This window comes from Glossina fuscipes, unplaced genomic scaffold (assembly GCF_014805625.2).
Source record: "Glossina fuscipes isolate IAEA_lab_2018 unplaced genomic scaffold, Yale_Gfus_2 112, whole genome shotgun sequence".
NCBI lineage: Eukaryota > Metazoa > Arthropoda > Insecta > Diptera > Glossinidae > Glossina > Glossina fuscipes.
In genome coordinates, this window is record NW_023998455.1 from 3,780,165 (window position 1) to 3,802,555 (window position 22,391).

At 34.1% G+C, this 22,391-nt stretch overlaps 1 protein-coding gene across 1 annotated transcript in view; it reads left to right on the plus strand.

The window, feature by feature from the left end:
- Positions 1 to 20,895, plus strand: part of LOC119639274 — a 34,747-nt gene extending 13,852 nt beyond the window's left edge. Inside the window, exons 2-4 of the mRNA XM_038036566.1 lie at positions 17,003 to 17,049; positions 17,115 to 17,381; positions 17,456 to 20,895. Coding sequence (XP_037892494.1) covers positions 17,003 to 17,049; positions 17,115 to 17,381; positions 17,456 to 20,734 — 3,593 coding nt within the window. The 3' untranslated portion in view covers positions 20,735 to 20,895. The remainder of the gene's footprint in view (positions 1 to 17,002; positions 17,050 to 17,114; positions 17,382 to 17,455) is intronic.
- Positions 20,896 to 22,391: the final 1,496 nt, after the last annotated feature.

Genomic DNA, 22,391 nt, shown 5'->3' on the forward strand with positions numbered 1-22,391 from the left:
CATGATAAATGTATCAACCTATCAATAAGTAAACCCACAGCTGGTGTCATCGTTTTTGAGCGTAACAATAGCAATATACACAATAAGCGCAATAATAACAGCATATATATATAAATATACATAGGAAATATTTATTCTATCCTGAGATTAAATACAGAAAAGATGTTCTTTCGAAAATTTTGTAGTACTTCGATCAAAAGGTAATGAATCTCTTCCATTTACACTACGTGGGCTTATACGGTGCAAGGATGTTTGAGTAAGCTTGTGCGTGTGTATGCAACACCCGGAAAGACTTGTGATAGACTTTTCTTTCATTATACCAATCGATGCACAATCGTTTTCTGAATTATTTTAAGCTTGTCTGTCCGTCCGTCTGTTCGATTTATGTGCTTGCATTCAAGGTACAACTTGCAATTTTTGAGATATTCTGATGAAATTGATATACTTCCTTGTTTTGGCCCAAGGACGAGGACTATTGAAAATATTCCGGATTCGGCCGTTTTTTCAACCACTTTCCATATAACGATCTTTTAATATAAGGCGCATAATTGTAAGATAGTGTAGATTATTTAATAGTGGGCCGTGGTCCACTATAGAGCTTTTACTTATTTCTTCTTTTTTTTTTAAACTGGCAGTACTGGAACTGGTATCCGTCGTTAATTTCATGTCAATATCTTCAATTAGATGCGCTTGCTTATTTTCAATGCAATTCGAATTAATTTGTTCAGTCCAGTGACAATGATGATTACCAAGCAAATTCGTTGAGTTTCAAGAATAGACAGAGGCTAAAGGGAGCTAAATTAAATAAATAAAACTGTCTTGAACAAGCAAATGCAGTGTCGAATCATTTTGATTGAAAAATCAAGAGTTATGCATGATAGTGGATAAAATCAGCCACGGCTACTCAATAGTATATAGCATGGAAATTAATATTCTTTCATTTTCTCTTTCAGGCCATGTAAACATTCCGAATATAATTTTTTTTACTTATTAATAATGCGTTTGACACTATTTTTCATGGTACCTTTAATGAAGTTATCGATGATACTTTGAATGTAATTTTTGATGATATTTTTGATGATATAATTGTTGCTACATTTGATGCTATTTTTAATAGCGCTTTGATCATATTTTTGATGATATTTTTTATAATACAATTGTTGCTACTTTTGATGATATTTTTCGTGCTTTGATGCTATTTTTAATAGCGCTTTGAGCACATTTTTGATGATATTTTTTATAATACAATTCTTGCTACTTTTGATGATATTTTTCGTACTTTGATGCTATTTTTAATAGCGCTTTGATCATATTTTTGATGATATTTTTGATTTTGATATTATTGCGGCCATTCTCATACTATTTTTAATTAAGTTTTCGATGACATTTTGATTATATTTCCGATGATAAGCTTTGATAGTATTTTTGATGATATTTTTTATGAGAGTTTTCAAAGTCTTTTAATTAATTCGTTAATATGTATGATATTTTTAACAATATAGTTGACGATATTCTTCCTATGTTTGATAAAATATTCGATGATATATTGAAAATGAATGATGTTTTGCCCCTTTTGATAATATTTTTCATGCTACATTCGACAAAATTTCTGATGTTATTTTTAATAGCTGTTAATGATATTTTTGGTAACATTATTGTTGCTATTTTTTATGACATTTTTAATTAAAGTGATCGTTGACATTTTTAATTATCTTCTGATTATATTTTTGATGATATATTTAATTACAGTTTTAGTGCTATTTTGTTTTGTTGCGTATATTTTATTGTTTTTTAAATATATACACATATATTTTTAATGGTATTGCTATTATTTATTGCGCTATTTTTGATTAACTTTTCGATGATAATTTCGATGATATTTTTGACGACTTAGTGATCACGTTTATGTTTACGATGATATATTTCAATGGTTATTTTGATAATTTTTTGATGATATTTTCGATAATCTTTTGAGAAGACTATCGATGGGTGTAATATTTTTGATGATATATTTAATGCTAATTTTTATGAGATATTTTATAAATTGACAAAATACTTGAAGCAATTTTAAACATTATATTAGATGACGTTTTTATAATATTTTTGGACATATTTAATATTTTTGAAATATACTTTGATGAATTTTTGAGGCGGGTTAAAATATAATGAGAAAAACTAAGAGTCATACTAACCTGCGGACCCAAAAAAAAACTTGCTAACGTAGATTGAGAATACATAGGCTTAATGCATATATATCTGCAAGTTATAAATATTTCTAAAACCAAATATAATGCCTATAGTTCATTTAGTGCATATATCATATTTATGAGTATTACTACAACTTAAATTTTTTTTTGTTTTGAAAAGACTTTTCAAGTATATAAATAAAGCTAATGTCAATTGAATAACAGATGTAAAGAGACAGCCGCTGCAAGACAATAAAATTGCTTAAGCCGCCATTTAAAGTGACTGATTTCCGACTACACCAACGAGCTGTTCATGAGTAAAACAAATTGCAAATGCGCCAACATCTTCATTATTAAGTTTTTTATGTTTATTTCAGGTTCACATATTTATTTCTTATAATAATAATATTTAACATACTCATTAGCTCAAATGAATCAGTCAACAATGTAATTTGCTGCTGACTTGAATACTATACCAATAAAAAAATCAATATTTAGCTTAAGGCGAATCTAAGACCACCCGCCACTTAAAACAAATACACGAAGTCGTTTAGTGCTGTTTGGTCATATATTTAACTGCATTACAGCAACGATTAAGGCCGAGGTTACTCCAGTTTTTTAACTAAGATCGAATAGTTGACGTACGGGTAGACACTGTCTCTATAAAGGTTTATGAAGAGTAACTCGTAGAAGAAGAAGAAGAATATGCAACTTTTTCCAATTGTCCATTTTATTTCTTTTGTTTGCAATGAGAGTTCTAACAACAAGTAGACAGATCGTTAGATGGTCTCTTGTATAAGATATTTTTGGGCAAAATAGATGAGACAATTAGTCTCTAATCTTATACCAAGTTAGAGTAAACAATTGTATATATAGAAGAACAACAGGTTCGTTGTTTAAGTTTTTTGTTTTACTACAAAGTAATTCTTACGCTATGGTGTTGTTGACTTTAACACAAGTTGACTTTGAATACAAAAATGTCAAAACACTACTTAATACATGAATGCACTATGTATGTGTGTGTGTTTATATAGACATGTGTATAAATAAGATTAAAATCTCTCAAAGTTTTTATTAATATCTTTGTGTAATATTTTTCGAAACTGTAGCTAAGTAATGTGTAAGGAAGCTACGTTTGCTTTGAAACGAGTTCCATTTACAAAAACTAAAGTACTAAAATAGTTTTTGAAAATAAAAGTCGTAGATTTTAATACATTTTCATAAGTAATATAAACTAAATTTAAAAAAAGTTACATTTGACTTCGAGCCACTCAACATCTGACCTGCAGAATATATCAGGACGTGTCAATTGATCGATAAGAAATAATAGGAAATTATGATCAAGCAAATACACAGATAGGCAGTAAGACGCATGGGCGGATGAACAGAAAGACACAAGCTGACAAGCTTCAGGATAAAGAGGGTTTCTAAACGCCACAATTAGTAGCACCGCGAATTTTCTTTTAGTGTATATTTCAATTATTAAAAACATATACATATATATATATACATATATACATTTCTATTATTAAAAACAACTGTACCTACTTAACTATTGAAGATGGTGGCGTGAAATTGAAGGCGGTCTAAAAAAGAAATAAGTTACAAAAATATAGTGGTCTATGGCCGACCATTAGATACCTTACAATTCCAAACAGTTGCTCATTTAACGACAATCTAATGTAAGGAGTTGCATGGAAAGTGGTCGAAATTGTTATGAACCATGTACAATAGCGTTGACTCTGTGAACAAAACATATCGGTACACCAACAACTACTGGCTGAGGATTGAATACAAGCATGCTAAGCAAGTGAACAGACAAACGAACAAGCTTAAATTGATTCAGGAAGTCATTCTGAATCGACCGCCACAAAATAAAACTTGCTACAAAACTTTTTGGAAACCATATGCTGGCCTAATTTGAAAAGCAAAAAAAGTTTTGTGTTTTGGTAAAACAAAAAAAAAAAAAACAAAAAATCTTTGTAGAATTAAGTAAAAGCTCACAGACGCAGTTATACGACAGGCCGCCACCAACAATGCTTATTGTATTTTAATTAAATAAAATTCTCATATTCAAAGCAAAGAGAAGCAAGGAAAAAAAAAAAAAAAAACAAATAAGAAAATTAAAATCTATCCGAAAATAAAAAAAAAATAAAAACAAAAACTTAAAAAACAGGTAAAGAAAGAAACAATAAATTGAATGCATATCAAAAGTCTGCTCACAATATAAAATTAAGTAATCTATGCAGATACACATCAACGAACATCAGCGAATAACCGCAAAGCAAACTCATATGTATCTATATATGTATGGTAAAGAAGAGAAACACTTGAAGGAAAATTGTTAAGCCAAAGAAAGCAAAAGTTGAAATCAAGCAAACCGAACTTTATACGTGCACGTTACAATGCACGAAACGAAAACCCAATGACACAAAGACACTCTTTTTTTAATAGTAAAATAAGAAAACAAAACAAAAAGCCAAAAGCAAAAGAAAACCAACAACGCATGCGTGTCTTTAAATCTTCAACCCAGCAAGCGATTAAATCGCGTTCAAGTTGTGTTAATGCATACAATTGCCGTTATTGTACGTTGAGACTGCAGAATGTATGTTAATGCGGTTAAATTTAGGTGACAAACTCGATTCGTAATATGTTGCAAATCTCGATATAACATTAAGAAAAACTTTTAACAAAAGTAAGAAAAAAAAAATTATCTTATTTTCATTTTGTGTTCATTTTGATTGACAGCTTCTTATAGGTTTTATGGTTACAAACTCCAATACTGGATCCCATTAATGACTTTAACCATAAAGTATTGAATTTTTCCAAAGGTCATAATGTCTTCATATGTTTTTTTATGAAAAATGACTAAAGCAAATAAGGAAAATAACTTTTTTTTTTTAATTTTTTTTTTTTTTTTAATTTAATATTTTATCTGTTTCGCTAAGCAAAACATAAAAAAAAAAAGAATCTCTTAAGTGTTGAGTTAGTTGCGTAATCGTACGCCGTTTGCTTAAAAAGAATCTCTTGAAAGAGATTTTTTCTTGTAGCAGAACTTCTGTCCGAATCTCAAGATATTTACATGACCCTTATGGAATTTTTAAAATTCTTCACTTACGCGAATATTTAACATTTCCACGATCAGCATCATCAATATTTATTTTAAACTGTGACATACAAGAGTAGAAATTTGAGATCCAAAAGTTTTAGCTCTCTTCGTCTATTACGAAACGGGAGGCTTGGGTGAATGGATTACTACAACTTTCAACAGTTGAAACAAGGAAAGAACATTAATTACTTTTAGAATTCGTACCCGCCGTCTACCTCCTAAAAAGGACTTAAAAATAGAACAAAAAACTTGATTTTTCTTCCTTAACAATGCTGGGTTGCAACTTGTGAGTAATGACGAAAAGTCCATTTTGTTTTTTTTTTCCCCGTTTTGGAAAGCTAAATATTGGTGGCCGCATCCACGGACTGATTTCATACATTTTTAATATCAATCTGTGTGTAAGAATTTTTAATCTGAAATTGATTTTTTAACTGTTGCGGTCTAAGAGAACGTTCCCCACGAACGGACCCGCGGACTCGATTCAAAATTTGAAGCTAGACAATGCTATGCGCGTCTCTATAGCGTACTCTTGCGTCCATCTTTCAATAGTGGTTACGAAAAGACTTACAGACTGTGCTTGTCGCCTGTTGTCGTCCTTCTTACCTTACCTTAGCTAACTCTTGTGTTTATTTGATAATCTTTTTGTATTGTTCAATCGTATTTTATGAATTTTCACAAGCCGGCATAAAAATTCTAGAATGGTGGGAAGCCTATGTTAATGAAGCCTTGGTTATTTACTTCCTTGATTGCTTCATGTTTTACTGAAATTGATTTTTCTTTTCTAACAAAATTTATTTACACTTTTAATCAATATTTAATTTTTTGAAAAAATTCCAAACAATGCTTATACCTATCACCCGCATATAATACCGAAATACCCGAAAAGTAATATTAAGCGATTTACTTGCAATAAAGTCATTTTGACATTTGCGGCAAGCAATCTAACTACTGCCTATGTGGATGCGGAGACAGGCGCATCTCCAAATAGTTATTGATTGCAAAATATTCGAGAGTTTATTAATTTAAATATGAAATTGGTTTTTTGTTTGCATACAACAAAACTAACGAGTAAAGCGAGAAAGAGAGAATGTATTGAGCTTATTATTACGCTTGCAAATCCTCAATATTACGCTTTGCAAATAGAGGCTTCAATGCATAACATGTATGCATTGCTGATTAGCATGAAATTACCTGCATTTGAACTCTCTGTTCATCATCGTATACGGCTTTAAAAGTCTGGCTTGAAGTTTATCAGTCCGTCATCTTATCTGTCATTGGAGGAGGGAGCATATCCAACTGCCCGTTACTTAAGCTCTTTGTTGACCATCATCGTCTTATCTCTATGTAAGCCAGCCCATCCGTCCATCTGTCCATCATTTAAACCGTCTGTTGGTCTTTTTATTTGCTTTCAAGTCAGCTCATCTATTGTCCGTTATCTCATTATAAGTCAGTTCAGTAATTTTTGTCCGTCATTAAAACGGTCTCTGTTTGCTATTGTTTTTCTTTCTATCTTTCTGTCCCCTTATATGTCTGATTGTCTTCGCGTTTCCAAGTTCATCATCGGTCGGTCGGTTAAAGCATTTGCTCATTAGTCCGCTTATTTGTTGGTCGATCATCTTGTCTTTGTATCAACCATCAATTTTTCGTCAGCTCATCTGTCTACCGGTCAATCGATGTCTACGCCCGTAACTTTTTATTTCTATTCGTCACCTAATATTGCCTGTCGCGTCCGTCCAGTCTCGTTGTTTTCTTTTCCTCCGTCTGGTCTATCAGTCAAGCCGCCTTTGCGTTTGTCATCTTAACTCTTAACCCGTCAACGTGTCGGTCTCTCAGTCAGTTCATCTTTCTACAAGTTCATCTGTCTGCTTATCAGCTCACCTCAGTCTCTATGCGAACTTATTGATTATCAGTCCGTTTCTCCGACCAGGTTGTCCGTTTATCTGTATTGTACATATAAAATCTTAACTTATAGTTAGTGCTTTTAAAAAAATGTTATAGTAAAAGCAATTAATCCGCTCACAAATACAATTACAAAAATTTAAAAAAAAAGAAAAGTTCTTTACTACATCTCGTCATATTTATTAATTTATATCGGCTAATGCCGATAAGCATTTAAATTTGAACAAAATCGTCTGAGATTAACGTTTAACTAATCGTTTCGAAAACAATCTCGCATTCAGCCCACAATTAAGACGATAAGTGACATTCTCAAAATGCGCTTTAAGGCGATTAAAATGATTTTAATTGCGTCTTTTTTTTTTTTTTGCTTTTTATTAATATTCACAAATAAAAAAAGAGGGTTTTAATAAAATTGTTAAAAATTATTCAAAAAATATTTTCGCAAAAACCAAAAAAAAAAATAAATAAATAAATAAATGTTTTTCTTTTTCGTTTGCAAATAAAGCATAAAGAAATAATAACGAACGACCTTTGTTTGTTTGTTGTTGTATTTGCATTCGTATATGAATGAATTTTTATTTTTTTTTTTGAAAAGCGAGAAGAGAAAAATCGAATAATCACAAAAAAAAGCAACAAAAAAAAAAAAAAAAAACGGAAAAAAACACTAAAATACATGAATACCAACAAATTGGCAGCTGTTGATTTAAACTCATGCTTCACAGTTTTCTGACATTAATTTCTGGTCAAGAATCTCAGCGTAAAGCAAAAAAAGAAGCAACAATTGTCTGGGTCTTAAGAAAACAAACAAAAAACTTTATTAAATTTTCTGTATGCAATACGCTAAAATTGTTGTTGTTGTTGTTGTTTTTGTTGTTTTTCTTCAGCATTCTTGAGATTAGCATGTGCATGGAGGGGAATTTACTTACTTACTTACTGGCGAAGAGGGCCGAGCGGAGGTGAATTTTCTGTTGTTTTCATGTTTTTGGCCAGACACACAGTTATAGATTTTGAGGTTAAATGGCTGCGTTTTTTATCGAGGTCTTTAGAATTTTTGGTAGTTTAAAATTTTATTTCCATTTTCTGTTATATTGCTATTGCTATTGCTATTGATATTCTTTTGCTTCTTCTAATGTTACCGTTACTGTTTTCTATACGATAGCAACATCCGCCAGCCATGCGTTTTTCCCTCATCGCTTCAAGCATCCCATCTCATTCATTCTTATGTATATATATATATTTATATAGATATTTGTAATATCTTCCAAAAAAAAAAAAAATTTACTTAATTTTTTTTTCAAATTTTTTTTTTTTCTTATTCTTTTTATTTTTTCTACTTTTTTTTTGAGTTTCTTATCATTCTTATTTTTATTGCTTTTGAACACCGTATGCTATAAACACAACATGATTTTTGAAATTGTTCTTCTTTTGAATGATGATTTGATGAAATTTTTCTTCTCTATACACAATTGCACTACTATATATATATATATATATATATATATATATATATGCGGCATCAGCATGATATTTAACACCTCAAGCAGATGTTCGCAATTCAACGAACATTTAATTGGAATATTAACAAAAACAATAAACATAGTTAAAATAATATTCAAATTCATTTACGGTCTAATTGAAGGTTAAAGCTTCTCAATATTTTCAATTAATTGACAGCTGATCAATATACGACATAATACGATAAATGAAATAGTATTTAAAAAGTTTAAATTTAAATATCATTTAGCGTTCAATCATTGCTGATCAGCTTCAAAGCGACACAAAATCGATTGCTCAATTTTTCATTTTGCACGTGCGTTAAGATAAATAAATAAATAAATAAACTGAAAATGTTTTCAAAAATGAATAAATCTGAAAAAATGCTCAAGTGACAAAAAGAGACTAAAATGTCAGCGGAAATCATTTGATTAAAGCCATCTGCAAATCTAACGTCTCAAGTGAAAAAATATCAAGAGTTTCGTTAGCTTATATTTTAGTTTACGTTATACACGAATTCAAAATAGCTTCAGATAAATAAGAAGAAGAAGAAGAAGAATATACCTGTCTATGATGTGTATATTATAGTTAGAACGCCGTGAATTGATCCTAGCAAAGCTGTCCGTCTGTCCGTCTGTTGTCTGCCTATGAATATTTTTGTTCAATCTACAGATCGCAATTTTCAAGATATCTTAACGAAATTCGATACACTGACCAGCGGACCACTTTTCCACACCCTTTTCCCATATAACGTCTTCTATCGGTCATAGTCGGTCATTTTCAAAATTTTGGGATTGTGTTTCCGTGTTAAAACTTCAAGTAGGGTGCGGCAATTTTTTGAATCCTTGCCGTATAAGTGTTCCTACGGAAACTGAAACTGAATCTTTAAATGGTAAAAATTTCGTAATCTTGATGAAAATTCCTTCATAATAATAATTTTATATAAAATTCTACGCATATAGGTCTATAGGTCTTTGGATCTCAACCCTCGTAAATGTTTTAGTGAAAGAAAAGCTTTTCCATACCGTAGGAAACTTTTGGATCAAATGGATCTGATTTTAGACCGCATCATACATAGCGACTCTTATGAAAGTGGTCCCTTCTATGGCGACAAAGGCTAGTTTGTGAAGAAACTAAATTATGTTTGCCAAGTTCGAACCACATTAGTTAAAAACATGTATATTTATTGGTGTATTACTGAGAAAACGAGTGAATGAGTATGAGTATTAGGCAAAGTGACGTAAAATATCTAATAGTCAGCCTAGCCCGATTAAAGTATTCTCGCTTCATAAATATTTTGGATTCCGCCTTTCATGCTTTCCCAGGAGTGGTATCGACAGCTGGCTAGCCGTAGCAGAGTTGCAGAGATTTTGTACAACATACAATTTCTTTTTCAAGATAATTGATTCGAGTTTTTCGGCTTCCCGTCAAGAAATCAAATTCGATATATTACAATCAGATGCCATCGGTTTAGCTATTTGAATAAGTGCACTGATTGAATAAATTGACTGAATTGACCTTAGAATGAGTTTTTACTCACAACTTATTTCATTTAAAATGGATAGGTATATATACGTATAGGTATATATATCGCATTGGATTCACTTTACTTTTTCGCCTTTTTTTCTTTCCGCATCAAAGTTTTTGTTCACAAACTATTCAAGTTGGAATATAGTATAGATTTAGATGTAATCTAATTAGCTTTGCTCTCCCCTTTAACAAACCCATAACTTTCAAACGTCTGGGCTTTTTTGAACGATTAAGTATAGCTTGCTGGCTTTTCTGAGCTAAAAAATCCAATCAAATGCAACTCTACTGAATAGTGAATAATCACTTGCTGTAGTGAAAAGTATATCGCATCACAAGGAGGAGAAGTTTTTCTTCTAACAAAAACTGCTCCATCAGCTAACTGATTAGCACAGAGTATAAGCACTGCCAAGTTGAATATTCCTTATATCCAAAAGAGTGACCCATTCGAACGAGTTTAAAGAGCATTAACTTTATCGTATCAATAGATCATTTCCTTGTAACAAAGGGACTGCTTAATGAATGACGAAGAGTAAGCGGAAATACTGCTGAGTTATATGTTCGATTAAAAAGTAGCAGAGTTCAAAATGTTCAAAGCGCTTTGTGTTTGGCATCATCGGTAGCCATTTTTTCAAATATATAATCCATTCACTATTATTCACGAAAGTTATTAGCCGCGTAGCTGGTGAGAATTGAGATGACTCTTACGATATTCTCTTAATTGAATTCGCCTATCGGTATGGATTGACGGGCACATTCCAACGAATTGTAAATAGTTGCTTTAAAAAAATAATTAATAAAATATTCCGGGCGATATAAGCGACAAAATGAATCCAAGAACACCTGGGTAATGTAGATAACTGTTGTATGCAACGTAATCCTGAAACTGAATATTCAGCCTTCGAAAGCTTAAAAATTAATTCCTATAATGTTGGTAAGAAATATTCAATCTTCCTGAAACCTCTCAAGGTCTTTGTTATAAGTTTTATTTTATTTCGTCTAAGACTTGACTTGATCAATAAATCATATTAAAAACATATTAAACTGCCCTAGCAAGTTAAGCATTTTGAAAAATGAATTATAAATTTATTATAAACAAAATTGAAATCGCTTGTGTTTATAATAAATGTGGTTACTAGGTAGACAAACAACATCATCATCATGCATACGCCTAAGGCCTATGCTATTATTCCAACCAGTCATTCAAGGCAACAAAGAGAAGATGCACCCTGAAAATATTACATTATATATATATATATATATATATATGTATATATAGGTGCCTACGATTATCAAATATCTCTGCATGTTCTCCTAATACAAAAATAAGGAAATATTTCAGATGCGGTGTATGCGGTGTTTTTGGTTGTTATTAGCAAAAATTTCTTGAATGTTTATTTATTTGTCTACCATATCTCACACAGGTGGCAGACAAGTCATAAAAAGCTGCTTATATTAAACTCTATACGAGAAAGATGAAAAAACAAAACAAAAAGAAGTAAAAAAAAATTGTAATCATTTTCAAGCGAATACGGGATAACCACTACCACTTCAAGCACCTTAAACTATTAACTTTAATTTGAAGCTCTAGTGCTATGTCCTTATGTACTCTTACAATTTTTCATCAATTTCAAGATAGAACTTTTAAGTTCTATAGCCGAGAGCACACCTCACAACACACAAGATTAACTTTTGTTTTGCTTATTAATATGGGCGCTTGCAAATGATGGATTCGAACAAAAAGGACAGACAGACGGACGGATGGCCAATTCAACTCGAAATCTTGCTAAATCGATAGCCTACTCGTGGAGCACATTTTGTGTTGTAGCAAATGGAATGACAAATCTAGCATACTAGCGCACATTGGTGTCAGGAATTCGTGCCAGGCATTGCAGTTACAGATGGCAACGCGTCAACATGTTAGTTAACTGCACAAATGATTTTCTCTCACTCTCACTCTAACTCTCTCGCATGTAACTTTTACCCTGTGCGCCGTGTTTAATATCTACACCAACAGGCAGACATGCCATCCATAAGCGATGACGACAGAGCCAACCATTACACGATAATATTAAGTGAAATCTTTTCATTTTTTCCCCCTTTTTTTTTTTTTTTTTTTGTCATGTTTTTGTTTTTAAGGAGCATCTGTTACTTCTTCTATAGATATTTGTATGGTAAAAAGTTTCCGAGCATACAATTTTCCATTTCTTGTCAGGGATTTTAGTGTTTTTTGTGTGGATTACGTTTAGTTTTGCACATTTTTTTTTTTTTTTTTTTTGGTTGTTGTAAGCGATACCTTGATTGCAGCAGCAGTTTAACCTTTTTGCCAACTTACCGCTTAACCTTTACATTTCAGACTGTTATTATTTTTTTGGTTTTTCTCTCACAAACCATTTTTTTTTTACTAAACTCACTCACTTTCTTCCTACATATTGTTGTGGCGGTTCGTGTGACAAGAGGGAAGTATTTTCTTATTTTTGTATATATATATATATATATATGTATATGATACCGTATGAAGTTAATCTGAAAACATATATTTTTTAAGCAATTATTCGATTTGTCACGTAACGTTACATAATGTATAATAAATTTTTGTCAATACGATTTACTGGTTAAGGTCGTTTCGAATTCGCTGTAACATTTATTGCTCTAATGATTAGCTTATATAAAGTTGGAATTATAAACTAGAAAAGAATAATAAAAAATAGGCTAAGGCTGAGTAGGTAAACATTTGAAAAGTACTGAGAATTCCGACAAATGTTTAGATCTTATGGCAATTTTCAAAAGCGCCGAGTATCTCTCTCACGTACACGCATGCATAAAGTCTCTACTTCTGCTACGAATTTACTCAGCGTATTTCACACACGGGGCCATGATGTGCAATCCATTTCTGAGTCAAAGGACGATTTCTTAAATTTGAATAAAAATTAAAATCATTAGGAATGAAGAGGAGAAGTAAGCAGAAAGCATTAAACAAAAATTACCCTCCCGAGAAAGGTCTTCAAGAAAACGCCTATCCTCAGCTTAATCAGATCTTCTGCGCATTTTATAAAGCGTCTGAAATAAATCGCTTTTATTATTCTCGCGAATTATCTGAAAAAGAAAAATATAAATTCTAGGATTGAAAGAAGGATGACTCTTCTTCTTCTCCTTCTACCTTTGTTAGAGCTTTTCTCCTTAAAGCATATCTTTGACGCTTGCTACATTAGCAGAATATATTCGAATTGCATATGTTATGTGAAATAAAGACTTGTCAACTGTAGTGTGTGTATATGCAGAAAGTAATGTAAACTCGACACACTTACCATATGCCATTTCATTACTTTTATTAGCTGCTCAAGAAAATATTTCCGACCAGTAATGCTGCATGTGTTTTCATTATATGCTTACATTGCTGGCTGATTGTTGTTATCGGTATTCCTTTGAGGAAACGTTCTTTGGATCGTGCCTTGAATTTTGAATTGTGTGCGAATATGTGTGCAACCGTCGTAGGGGAAGCGGTAAATTTTTGAGCGATATTTAGTGTCCGAGAATGTTGTGATTGTTTGCACGTGGGTTCCGCATTGCGCCTACAATATACTGAATATTTTTGAATTGCCGGCTTATGTTTTTTTAGCCAGCATCAGAAAATTTCAGTTTGGCACGAACGCCATGTAATGTTTTAGTTTACTATCCTGCAACTAAATTGTCAGTCTTTATAATCAGGTAAGCGCGCATCTTAATAAGTAGAAAAATGCCATCTTTTCATTAGAAGAGAGAGCCTTCTCCCGATACACCCCTTCGGCTTCTAAGGGAGCGACTGTCAGAATAGGGCTTTGTACTGGTTGTGGTTGAAAATGTGATCTGACCCGAACCTTACTTGAGCCAAAACACAAGAAGACAAGTCAGATGCACAGACAACCTTACATCGATGCCAAAGGTGGTCCAGAATCAATCGGGTCCATCTCAAATCCTTTTGGTTGTTCTCTACATTTGGCCAAATTTACAACAACAAAGTGGTGTAAAGAGTGTAAAAATTGCCTTACAATTTATTCCCATTATTCTCTTCTAATCTTTGAGTTATAAAAATCTCGGCTCCCCGCGGAAGCATTTGTACTTCATCTGATCTATTTCTTCACTGCACTTGTAGACACTTCTCGCTAAGTTTTTTGCAAAATTTCCCTTTAGTGTACTCAATGACTTGCCACGTTATCGTCTATTGTCGACTTATTGCAGTTTTCAAAGAGAAGGCTTCAGCTAATATCTCTTTCCAACGGTTTCTTTTTCTTCATATTACCTCGGACAGGAGGACAGTAATCTCTTTTATGTATTATCGGCAAATAAATCTACTGAGATGCTTGATCTAGTCAGGCTTGATGTCGTCGTATCAAATACGAAGGTTTACATTTTTTAACGGCGGCAAAAAACTTGATACGCGATACTTGATAGCAGCAAACAATTGTCAGTGAAAATTTTGAAAAAAGAAAATTCAGGATCCACTGGATTACTGCCAAACGTACAAGGCATATTATCTTTGTAATCTAGTAGTTATGGCGAAATTTTAATCTGAAGATATGACTTCTCTTCTTAGCCTGCTTCTTCTGGCCAAAAATTCTTAACAAATTATAGTCGAATAAAATTTTTTTCTAACTCTGCCCACTAACTAAGTAACTCCTCGTGCAACGGCTATGGCGGAAGCGAGCGCAAATTTTTTTTTACCCTTTTTGAACGCTTATCGTTGATCAATTTGTGAGTTCTGACTGCTTGGGTGCGGCCCTTCGGGGAGTACTCGTGGTGGTTGTGGTTGGCGAGTTCCTAGCTAAAATGGAACAATTGAGTGCAGACCAGAGTGGGATTTATTGTTCCATACACAATAAACCGTTCTGGACTCTGGTGCTGTTTACGCCCCTACTCTGTGGGGATTGTCTAACTCGCCAGGGGGCGTAGTACGCTTAAAAGTGGCTTGAGCCACCGTGGGGTTAAGCCTTTCAGGCAGGAACCCACGTTAAACCCTTGCCACAAATTCTGTAACTGCTATCCCAAAACATTTGCCTGAATAAATGAAAAATTTTCTTCCTTCCTATAATAAGAAGAGGACATCGTTAGCCTGATTCTCTTCTTTGATCGCATTTGAAGTGATTGCTTCTTTTTTTTTGCCTTAGTTTTATTATCATATTAAAGGGCTTTTACTTTTCATGAAATGTTATTTCATTTTCATTAATAAGCAATTCAGTTTCTATTTGTGTGTGTAAGTAAATTTCCATAAAAACACTTGCATATGCAGTCAACACCTTTAACGCCTTTTAAAAGCTTTTGTGCTTGCGATACTCAAAGATTTTTAACGTCTAAGTGTCGCATTCACACACAATGAATATATAAATTAAATAAATTTATCGGTCGATGCAATCGGTTTTACAATTGTTAACATATACATACACAAACACACAACACACAACACACACACACACACATACATACAGAGTGTTAATATCCATCTAGAGACAAAAACTGTACGATAATAGGAAGTAATGTAAAGATTTTTCCTCAGCGATAATATGAGCAGCAAGCAAAAGAAAGAGAGGGGAAGAGAGAAAGCAAAATATTAAAACCATTTTATAGCTTAATACATGTACACGTACATACGTAGGCAGGCATACCTACGTAAATATATGTAAATGTATATCTGTATGCTACCGCTATAACACCGAGCCATGCATTCATTCATTCTTATTATCAAATAATCAAAGTGAGCGATGGTTTGTAAACATTGCACTGTGTGATCGATTGATTTACACAACACAATACGCCGATCATGATGCGATAATGATGGGAGTTAATGATGCGATTTAGATTGTGGCGTATTTAATAATTAACTTAAGTAGAAAATTAGCTAAATGAGAAAATCATATCGCAGGCAGTCTAAAAACTAACGAGCCCTGGCAATACAAGCATCTATATATTCATCTTAAAAACGTTTGCACGAGTACGAGCATAAATTGCTAAAGGATTTATTTGCTAAATTGCTTTGTTCATTAGCAGTCGGTACACATGCGGTACCAAGGCGCTGATCATGCTTCGTTTCTTTAAAATTATTTACAGATTGTACTTAAAATTTTCATTTTTTGGTTTCCGATAGCTAGATAGAATGCAATGATTACTAGATCTTCAGTCAGCTTGTTAATTGCTTGGACTTGTTTATTGACTCACTTTACTCGCATATTAATTAATCGAACCTTAACTGTGGATTAGTGATACTTTTGCGAGCGAAAGCCATGAATATTCATGCATTTGATCCTTGGGAAATAAGCAATAGTTATAGCTATATAGCCGTGGTCTGGTTCTAAGCAGTTCTATATGTTGTATGCATCTGTATGTGAATGCAAATGCTCTCAGATTATACTGTCGTCGTGCGCTTTGAACGATTTATCTCATTTGCGTGCAAGAACTTCTCGTTTTCGGCGATAACTTCATTTCATAGATTACATCGTCCGTGAGGCACACTTCGCTTAACACTGCCGACACAATTTTGCAAAACAGGGCTTTACATGGGAAGTAGTTGAAAAATTTGTCCCCAGATGCCAAGCATTTTTAGTAGAGTTCGCCCTCAGGTCAATGTATCAAATTTGATTCAAATCATCTCATAAATTACGATCTGAAAGTTGAGTACTATGGTGGATACACTAACAGACAAGCTTAATAAAAACGGCGTAGTATTTATCCTCACAAACTTACGACATCTAGTGAATGGTGTAAACACTTACCAACGAGTAATAATTAAAGCTAAATTTTTTTGTCTATTTCGCAGCCCTTGCGTGCTTAGTGATTTTAAATTTTGCCTGGTCCGAAACTCGGGTAAGTAAATGCATACATACGATAGGAATTTTCGCGCTTAAGAAAATTGTTTTAAACATTTGTAGAATCGTTTGCCAGCTCGAATTTTGGCCAGACAAACGGGCGCTACGCAGTTCGAAGAGGAACATTACGAGGCTCATGTTAATTGCAATGAACACAAGCATCATTTGAAAAAACGGGCTTCCGATGAAGACGTTGACTACGAAGTCTATCAAGGCGTAGTTGGACGTCCGGGCATTGATTTCCCTATATATCCTCGCATACCGAAAACGTCGTTTAGTTGTCGAACCTATGGCAACGGCTACTTTGCCGACATGGAAACTGATTGTCAGGTTAGTGTAATGCTTAGATTGATGTCTGTTGGAAAAGAAAAACAATTAATTAATTAATTTTTTATTGGTGGCAGGTTTTTCATATCTGCGAAGAAGGACGCAAAATATCATTTCTTTGTCCGAACGGTACAATTTTCCAGCAAAGTGAATTAACCTGTGATTGGTGGTTCAAAGTAAATTGTCTGGGATCTTCTGGATTTTATGCGGACAGCGCCGAATTGCTTAACAAGCAAAAAGTACAACGTTTAAAACCAGCTGTACCGGTTAAGGGCTTCAATATTGTAGGAGGTGGCTTGAACATTAAACCTCGCGTACCTATAAAAAATACCGAACGTTCGCGCACTAATACTAAATCGGAACGACGTATAGACTCTGAGGAGATTCCTTCATTAGAGAGTTTCGACTTTGATGATGTGTCTGGTGAAAAACTTCATAAAGTTCCTTCGAAACCTGCACTTTCTAATATCGAAAGTAATGATAACGATAATGAGTCCCAAATAACGGCCGAAAGTTCTTCATTTGTCAATAATCATAATCGGAACGATTACGGTTATGAAAAGTCGAATAAACAAGTCGCCAAAATAAGTCATTCTAGCACACAGACATCGAAGAAGACGACCGTAACAGAGCGAGGCTCACAATCACGTTCCAATTACAATAACAACCAATTCAATAACGAATCAACCGAAAGAGCTCGTAAGGGTCAAAGAGGTTCGCAACGTTATCGAGAGGAAAAGAAATCTCAGAAACTTATTAGCGACATGAACGAAAACTATTCAGTGAATGATAATGTTTACATTACCAAATCCGCTCAACTTCAGCAGAATACCACGCCTTCGTATTTCTCAGGAACTTATTCCACGGCCAAACGTTTAGAAACGACCAGATCGACGCCATTTTACACACCCACAGTACCGACAATACAAAAAGCAAAAATTGCCGAAAGTAAAACTAAAGCCACTACAATCGCCGCTCATGCGAATTCCCACAGATTTGGACCGAATGCTATCGCGCATTTTCCAGTTTTCACTGAATCATCCTACGCCCCGTCTAGCACTACGGAGATATCGGATGTGGAAGTAATCGCACCGACCACTACCAAGCCTCCAGTTGTTATAGGTATGCGTCATTTTCATGGAGATAAAGGTCCTTCGGAGATTCACAGAGTAGTTATGCACGGGAATGGAAAGCTGAATTTAGGATTATCGTCCCAGAAAGTTTATATTGAGAAATTAGTTGAAAGTACTACAGCCTCAGTCTCAACCGGTGCTACATATTTACCCAAAAACGTATCGTTTACCAATTTTTCCAATGACGGAGCCTCCGGTGATTTATTATTATTCGCTCCTGTACCCACTGTAATGATAGAAGATAATGTTTCCCGCAATGTCAACGATATGGTAAAAACTATGAACATGTTAAAATCGAAACTGGAAGATGTGGAAATTGTTAAAAGCAGTGGGAAAACGCGTAGCGGTTTAGATATACCACCATCTTCGGGGCCAGATGCCCTAATATCGTTGGCACAATATTTCGCCACAGAGAGTTCAGACGCAACTTCTCACCGATCAAATAACTTAATCGACGAATCTTTGAATAAATCAAAAAATGATGCTGGCAGCCCTTTGCCCACAATTTCTGTACGGGTTTTAGAACAGAAACTTTCCGACACCACCACTACTCTAACTACCGAATCTTCGAATGGTGTTCTGGTGAAAGCCAATGATATCAAATCTGGTTTACTAAGTAACGCAACAGTTCACAAATATTCGACATTATTTGGCCTAAAAGATGCGAAAGAAAACTCCACAGATCCAAGTGAAGGTTTACTTAGCCATGTCAATGATACGGGTAATGCAAGCGTCACCACAGCTACATTTCCACAAATTGCTTCAACCGATGCGACCATAAGAGTTTTGGCTGAGAAGCCAGAATCACGTAAAATAGCTAAAGTTTTTTCCAACGCTTTATCTTCCTATTTAGAAGATCCGAAGACATTTCGAGAGAAATTAGAGGCAGCTAGACCTACCGAGCCTCCGGTTGGAGGAAAGTCATATACAAATTTTGTGACAACAACTAATACTCCGTTATTTAATTCAGGAACAGCCGCCTCTTATTTACCAACCACCAAGTTACCCTCAATAGTGGCCTCTGTGCAAACTACGGAGCCGCCAAGCATAGCGGCTGAAATTAATAGCAATTTCGACACTTCAACCCATTTGGCTGACTTGGCCAGCACTACCGAAATATTTGATTATACGACATTAAAATTTTCGTCAGAACAAAAGCATAGTTTAGAATTATCCGCTGAACTGGAACCACCTACACCTGATTCGGGAGAAGGTGAAGAGTTCCTGCAACGTGAACAAACTCAATCGTTTGTGAATCCTTTAAATCAGCTTAGACGAGAGGAACAGAGCAAAAGTTTAAAAACCACAATTAGCACTACAATAAAACCTACAGATAATCCCTGGAACGCCTTGTCCGAGAAAGATTATCTAGATCCTTTAATGATTAACGATGGCCTTATGAAGGCACGTAAAACAAAATCTAGCACTATAACGCCGAATACATATGGACGACGGGAAATCAATGGTCCTACAACGCAATCATCATCTGATGGCAAAGGTCAGGCAGAGTTGTCGTCCGAATCACATTATTCATCAATCGGTTTAACTTCCGAACGTAGCATTAACACACGCTCTGAAAGCCAAAATTCTTGGCAGGATCTTTTCGAAACCTATCACATACCCAGAGAAACTTTGCCTTCTAATAGCGGTTTGCAGCGTATAGCTAATAAATTGTTTGGCGGTCTTAATGAAAACGAGGCTTTGCATTTAAAGAACGTTATGGCTCAAGCGGAGCACAATCGCCAAGTTCTAAGTCTCCTCCTTCTACTGATACAGACATGTGATGATCAAAATGGTAAAGCTTTGGAAAGATCACGTAAGCATTTACTTAACGCTCTCATAGACATGGACGGCAAGATAACCGACGAGAACCAAGGCAAGACGGCATATCGTAAAGAAACCCTTACGACTACAGAGAAATGGCCAATCACCACTTATAGACGGACAGGAAGTGGTGAAGAAATCACTACTTCAACCGCACATTATCCGCCCACTACTACGGAACAGGCTGCCACCACCACGAGTGCAATAATTTTAAGTACCTTATCGTCTGCTTTTAATAGTGATGAACAGACTACAAAATTTGAAATTCGAGTAGAAGATCCCGAAGAGGAAATTTTAACAGCTGCCAGTTCAAATTCCGATACGAGTTCCGACAAGAGAGCTTTGGAATTACTCAAGTCATTATATTCTCTAGCCTCAAAATTCACGAATAGACGATAAGCCGCTGTACACTCCTCTAATCTACACTATATCGCCCTCGCACTTTCCTGTTAGGGTTACAGCATAATGAATAATGAATTATCTACTTATACAGATACACTTGCCAGCAGTGCTGCTAACTTAAGGAAATAATATTAATTACCGGCATGCGAAATTATTATTATATTTAGTCAAAATTTATTCATAAAAAAATTATTGCAAAATTGAATGTTGCGGCACACTTTTTGTTTTTTTTTTTTTTAATAATTTAAATTTTAGATTTTATTTTTATTTTAAAATATATATAAAAAAATAGCCAATAGTTATTTAAGTGTTTCTGTCTACTACGACACTTCTATCTCTAGTGTAAATATGTCACAAACGATTAATTTTCTAACGCTATCCTCTCGCATGCAATCAATTTTCGCAATAAAATAATATTCGGTTTGTGTTCTTTTTTTTTTTTTCTGGAAAAGGGAGAAATTTTTGTACCGTTCAATACTCGTTTATATTATAAATTGTCATAATTCGTCTGAAGCATAATGTGACTCTTTTTGTAAATATTTATTTTCATTACTCTCTGTTTATCATTTCAAATTCATGCAGAGTAATTCAATAAAAATAAAACAGAAATTTATGTAAATATGGAATATTAAGTTTTTTTAACATGTGCACAACTCTCACGGTTAGTATTTCTCCGCTAGCTTGTACTTCAGATTCCGGGAAAGTTCTGTCGTTTATTTTAATATAAAAAACATTTGAATTTGAAAATGTTTGAAGCGTTCGTCAGCAGTCGCCCAGTTTGCCCAATGAATGCCAAAATCCTTTACAATCGCAAAATATGATTAGATGAGGATTACCCTTCAGCATGGACCTCAAAAAGTGAGTGTTGTTAGATCGACGATCGTCTTCGAAAAGAAATTTGACAAACCATCTATGGCACATCCGAACATTTACAACATCAGTTGGAAAAGTGTCATATAAGTTTTTGCAAGCAACCGTTGCGTTGCTTCTTTCCCGGAAGTCATACCAAATGCATTATGCTAAACGCACTTTATTCACTTTGCACCCTGATATTTGCAAGTAGGTCTTCTTATAACCCACGAGCACGGTGTACTACACAATAATCTTCCACACAACGCGGTTGACCTGTCAAGTAAAATTAGTAAGCAAAAAAGTGATAAAATATAATAGAATTTTTCCAGTAACCTCAGGGCTCAAAGGGTTGCCAGAAAACTGAAATAGTTCAACAAATCCAAGTCTTAACTGCAGTAGATCAAGCGAAATAGCATACCGCTACAGTGTCTACGATAAAGTTTTGACATATATGGCCAAAAGAACCTAAGGTAGGTAAAACTTTAAGTGTTGGCGAAGAAAGTTCCTGTGGTTTCCCTTAATGCAGACAAAGATGCGGAAAGTTTCTGAGAAAAACATACACTCACTTGCTGATAACGCTCATGGAGTAGTTGTGGGATATGCCCGTTGATTTCTGTGTTTGTGCGTTTAGTGTAATTAATTTAATAACTGCAGCGTTGCTAAGGTAAACTTAAATACCAATTATTTCCAATAGTACAAAGGAACAATTTTCGTGAAAATCCTTATTAGGGTAGATTGTTGATTCGAAATAGACTGAGCTCATTCAATTTGGTAATTTTCTTCATGAAGCATTGAAAATTAT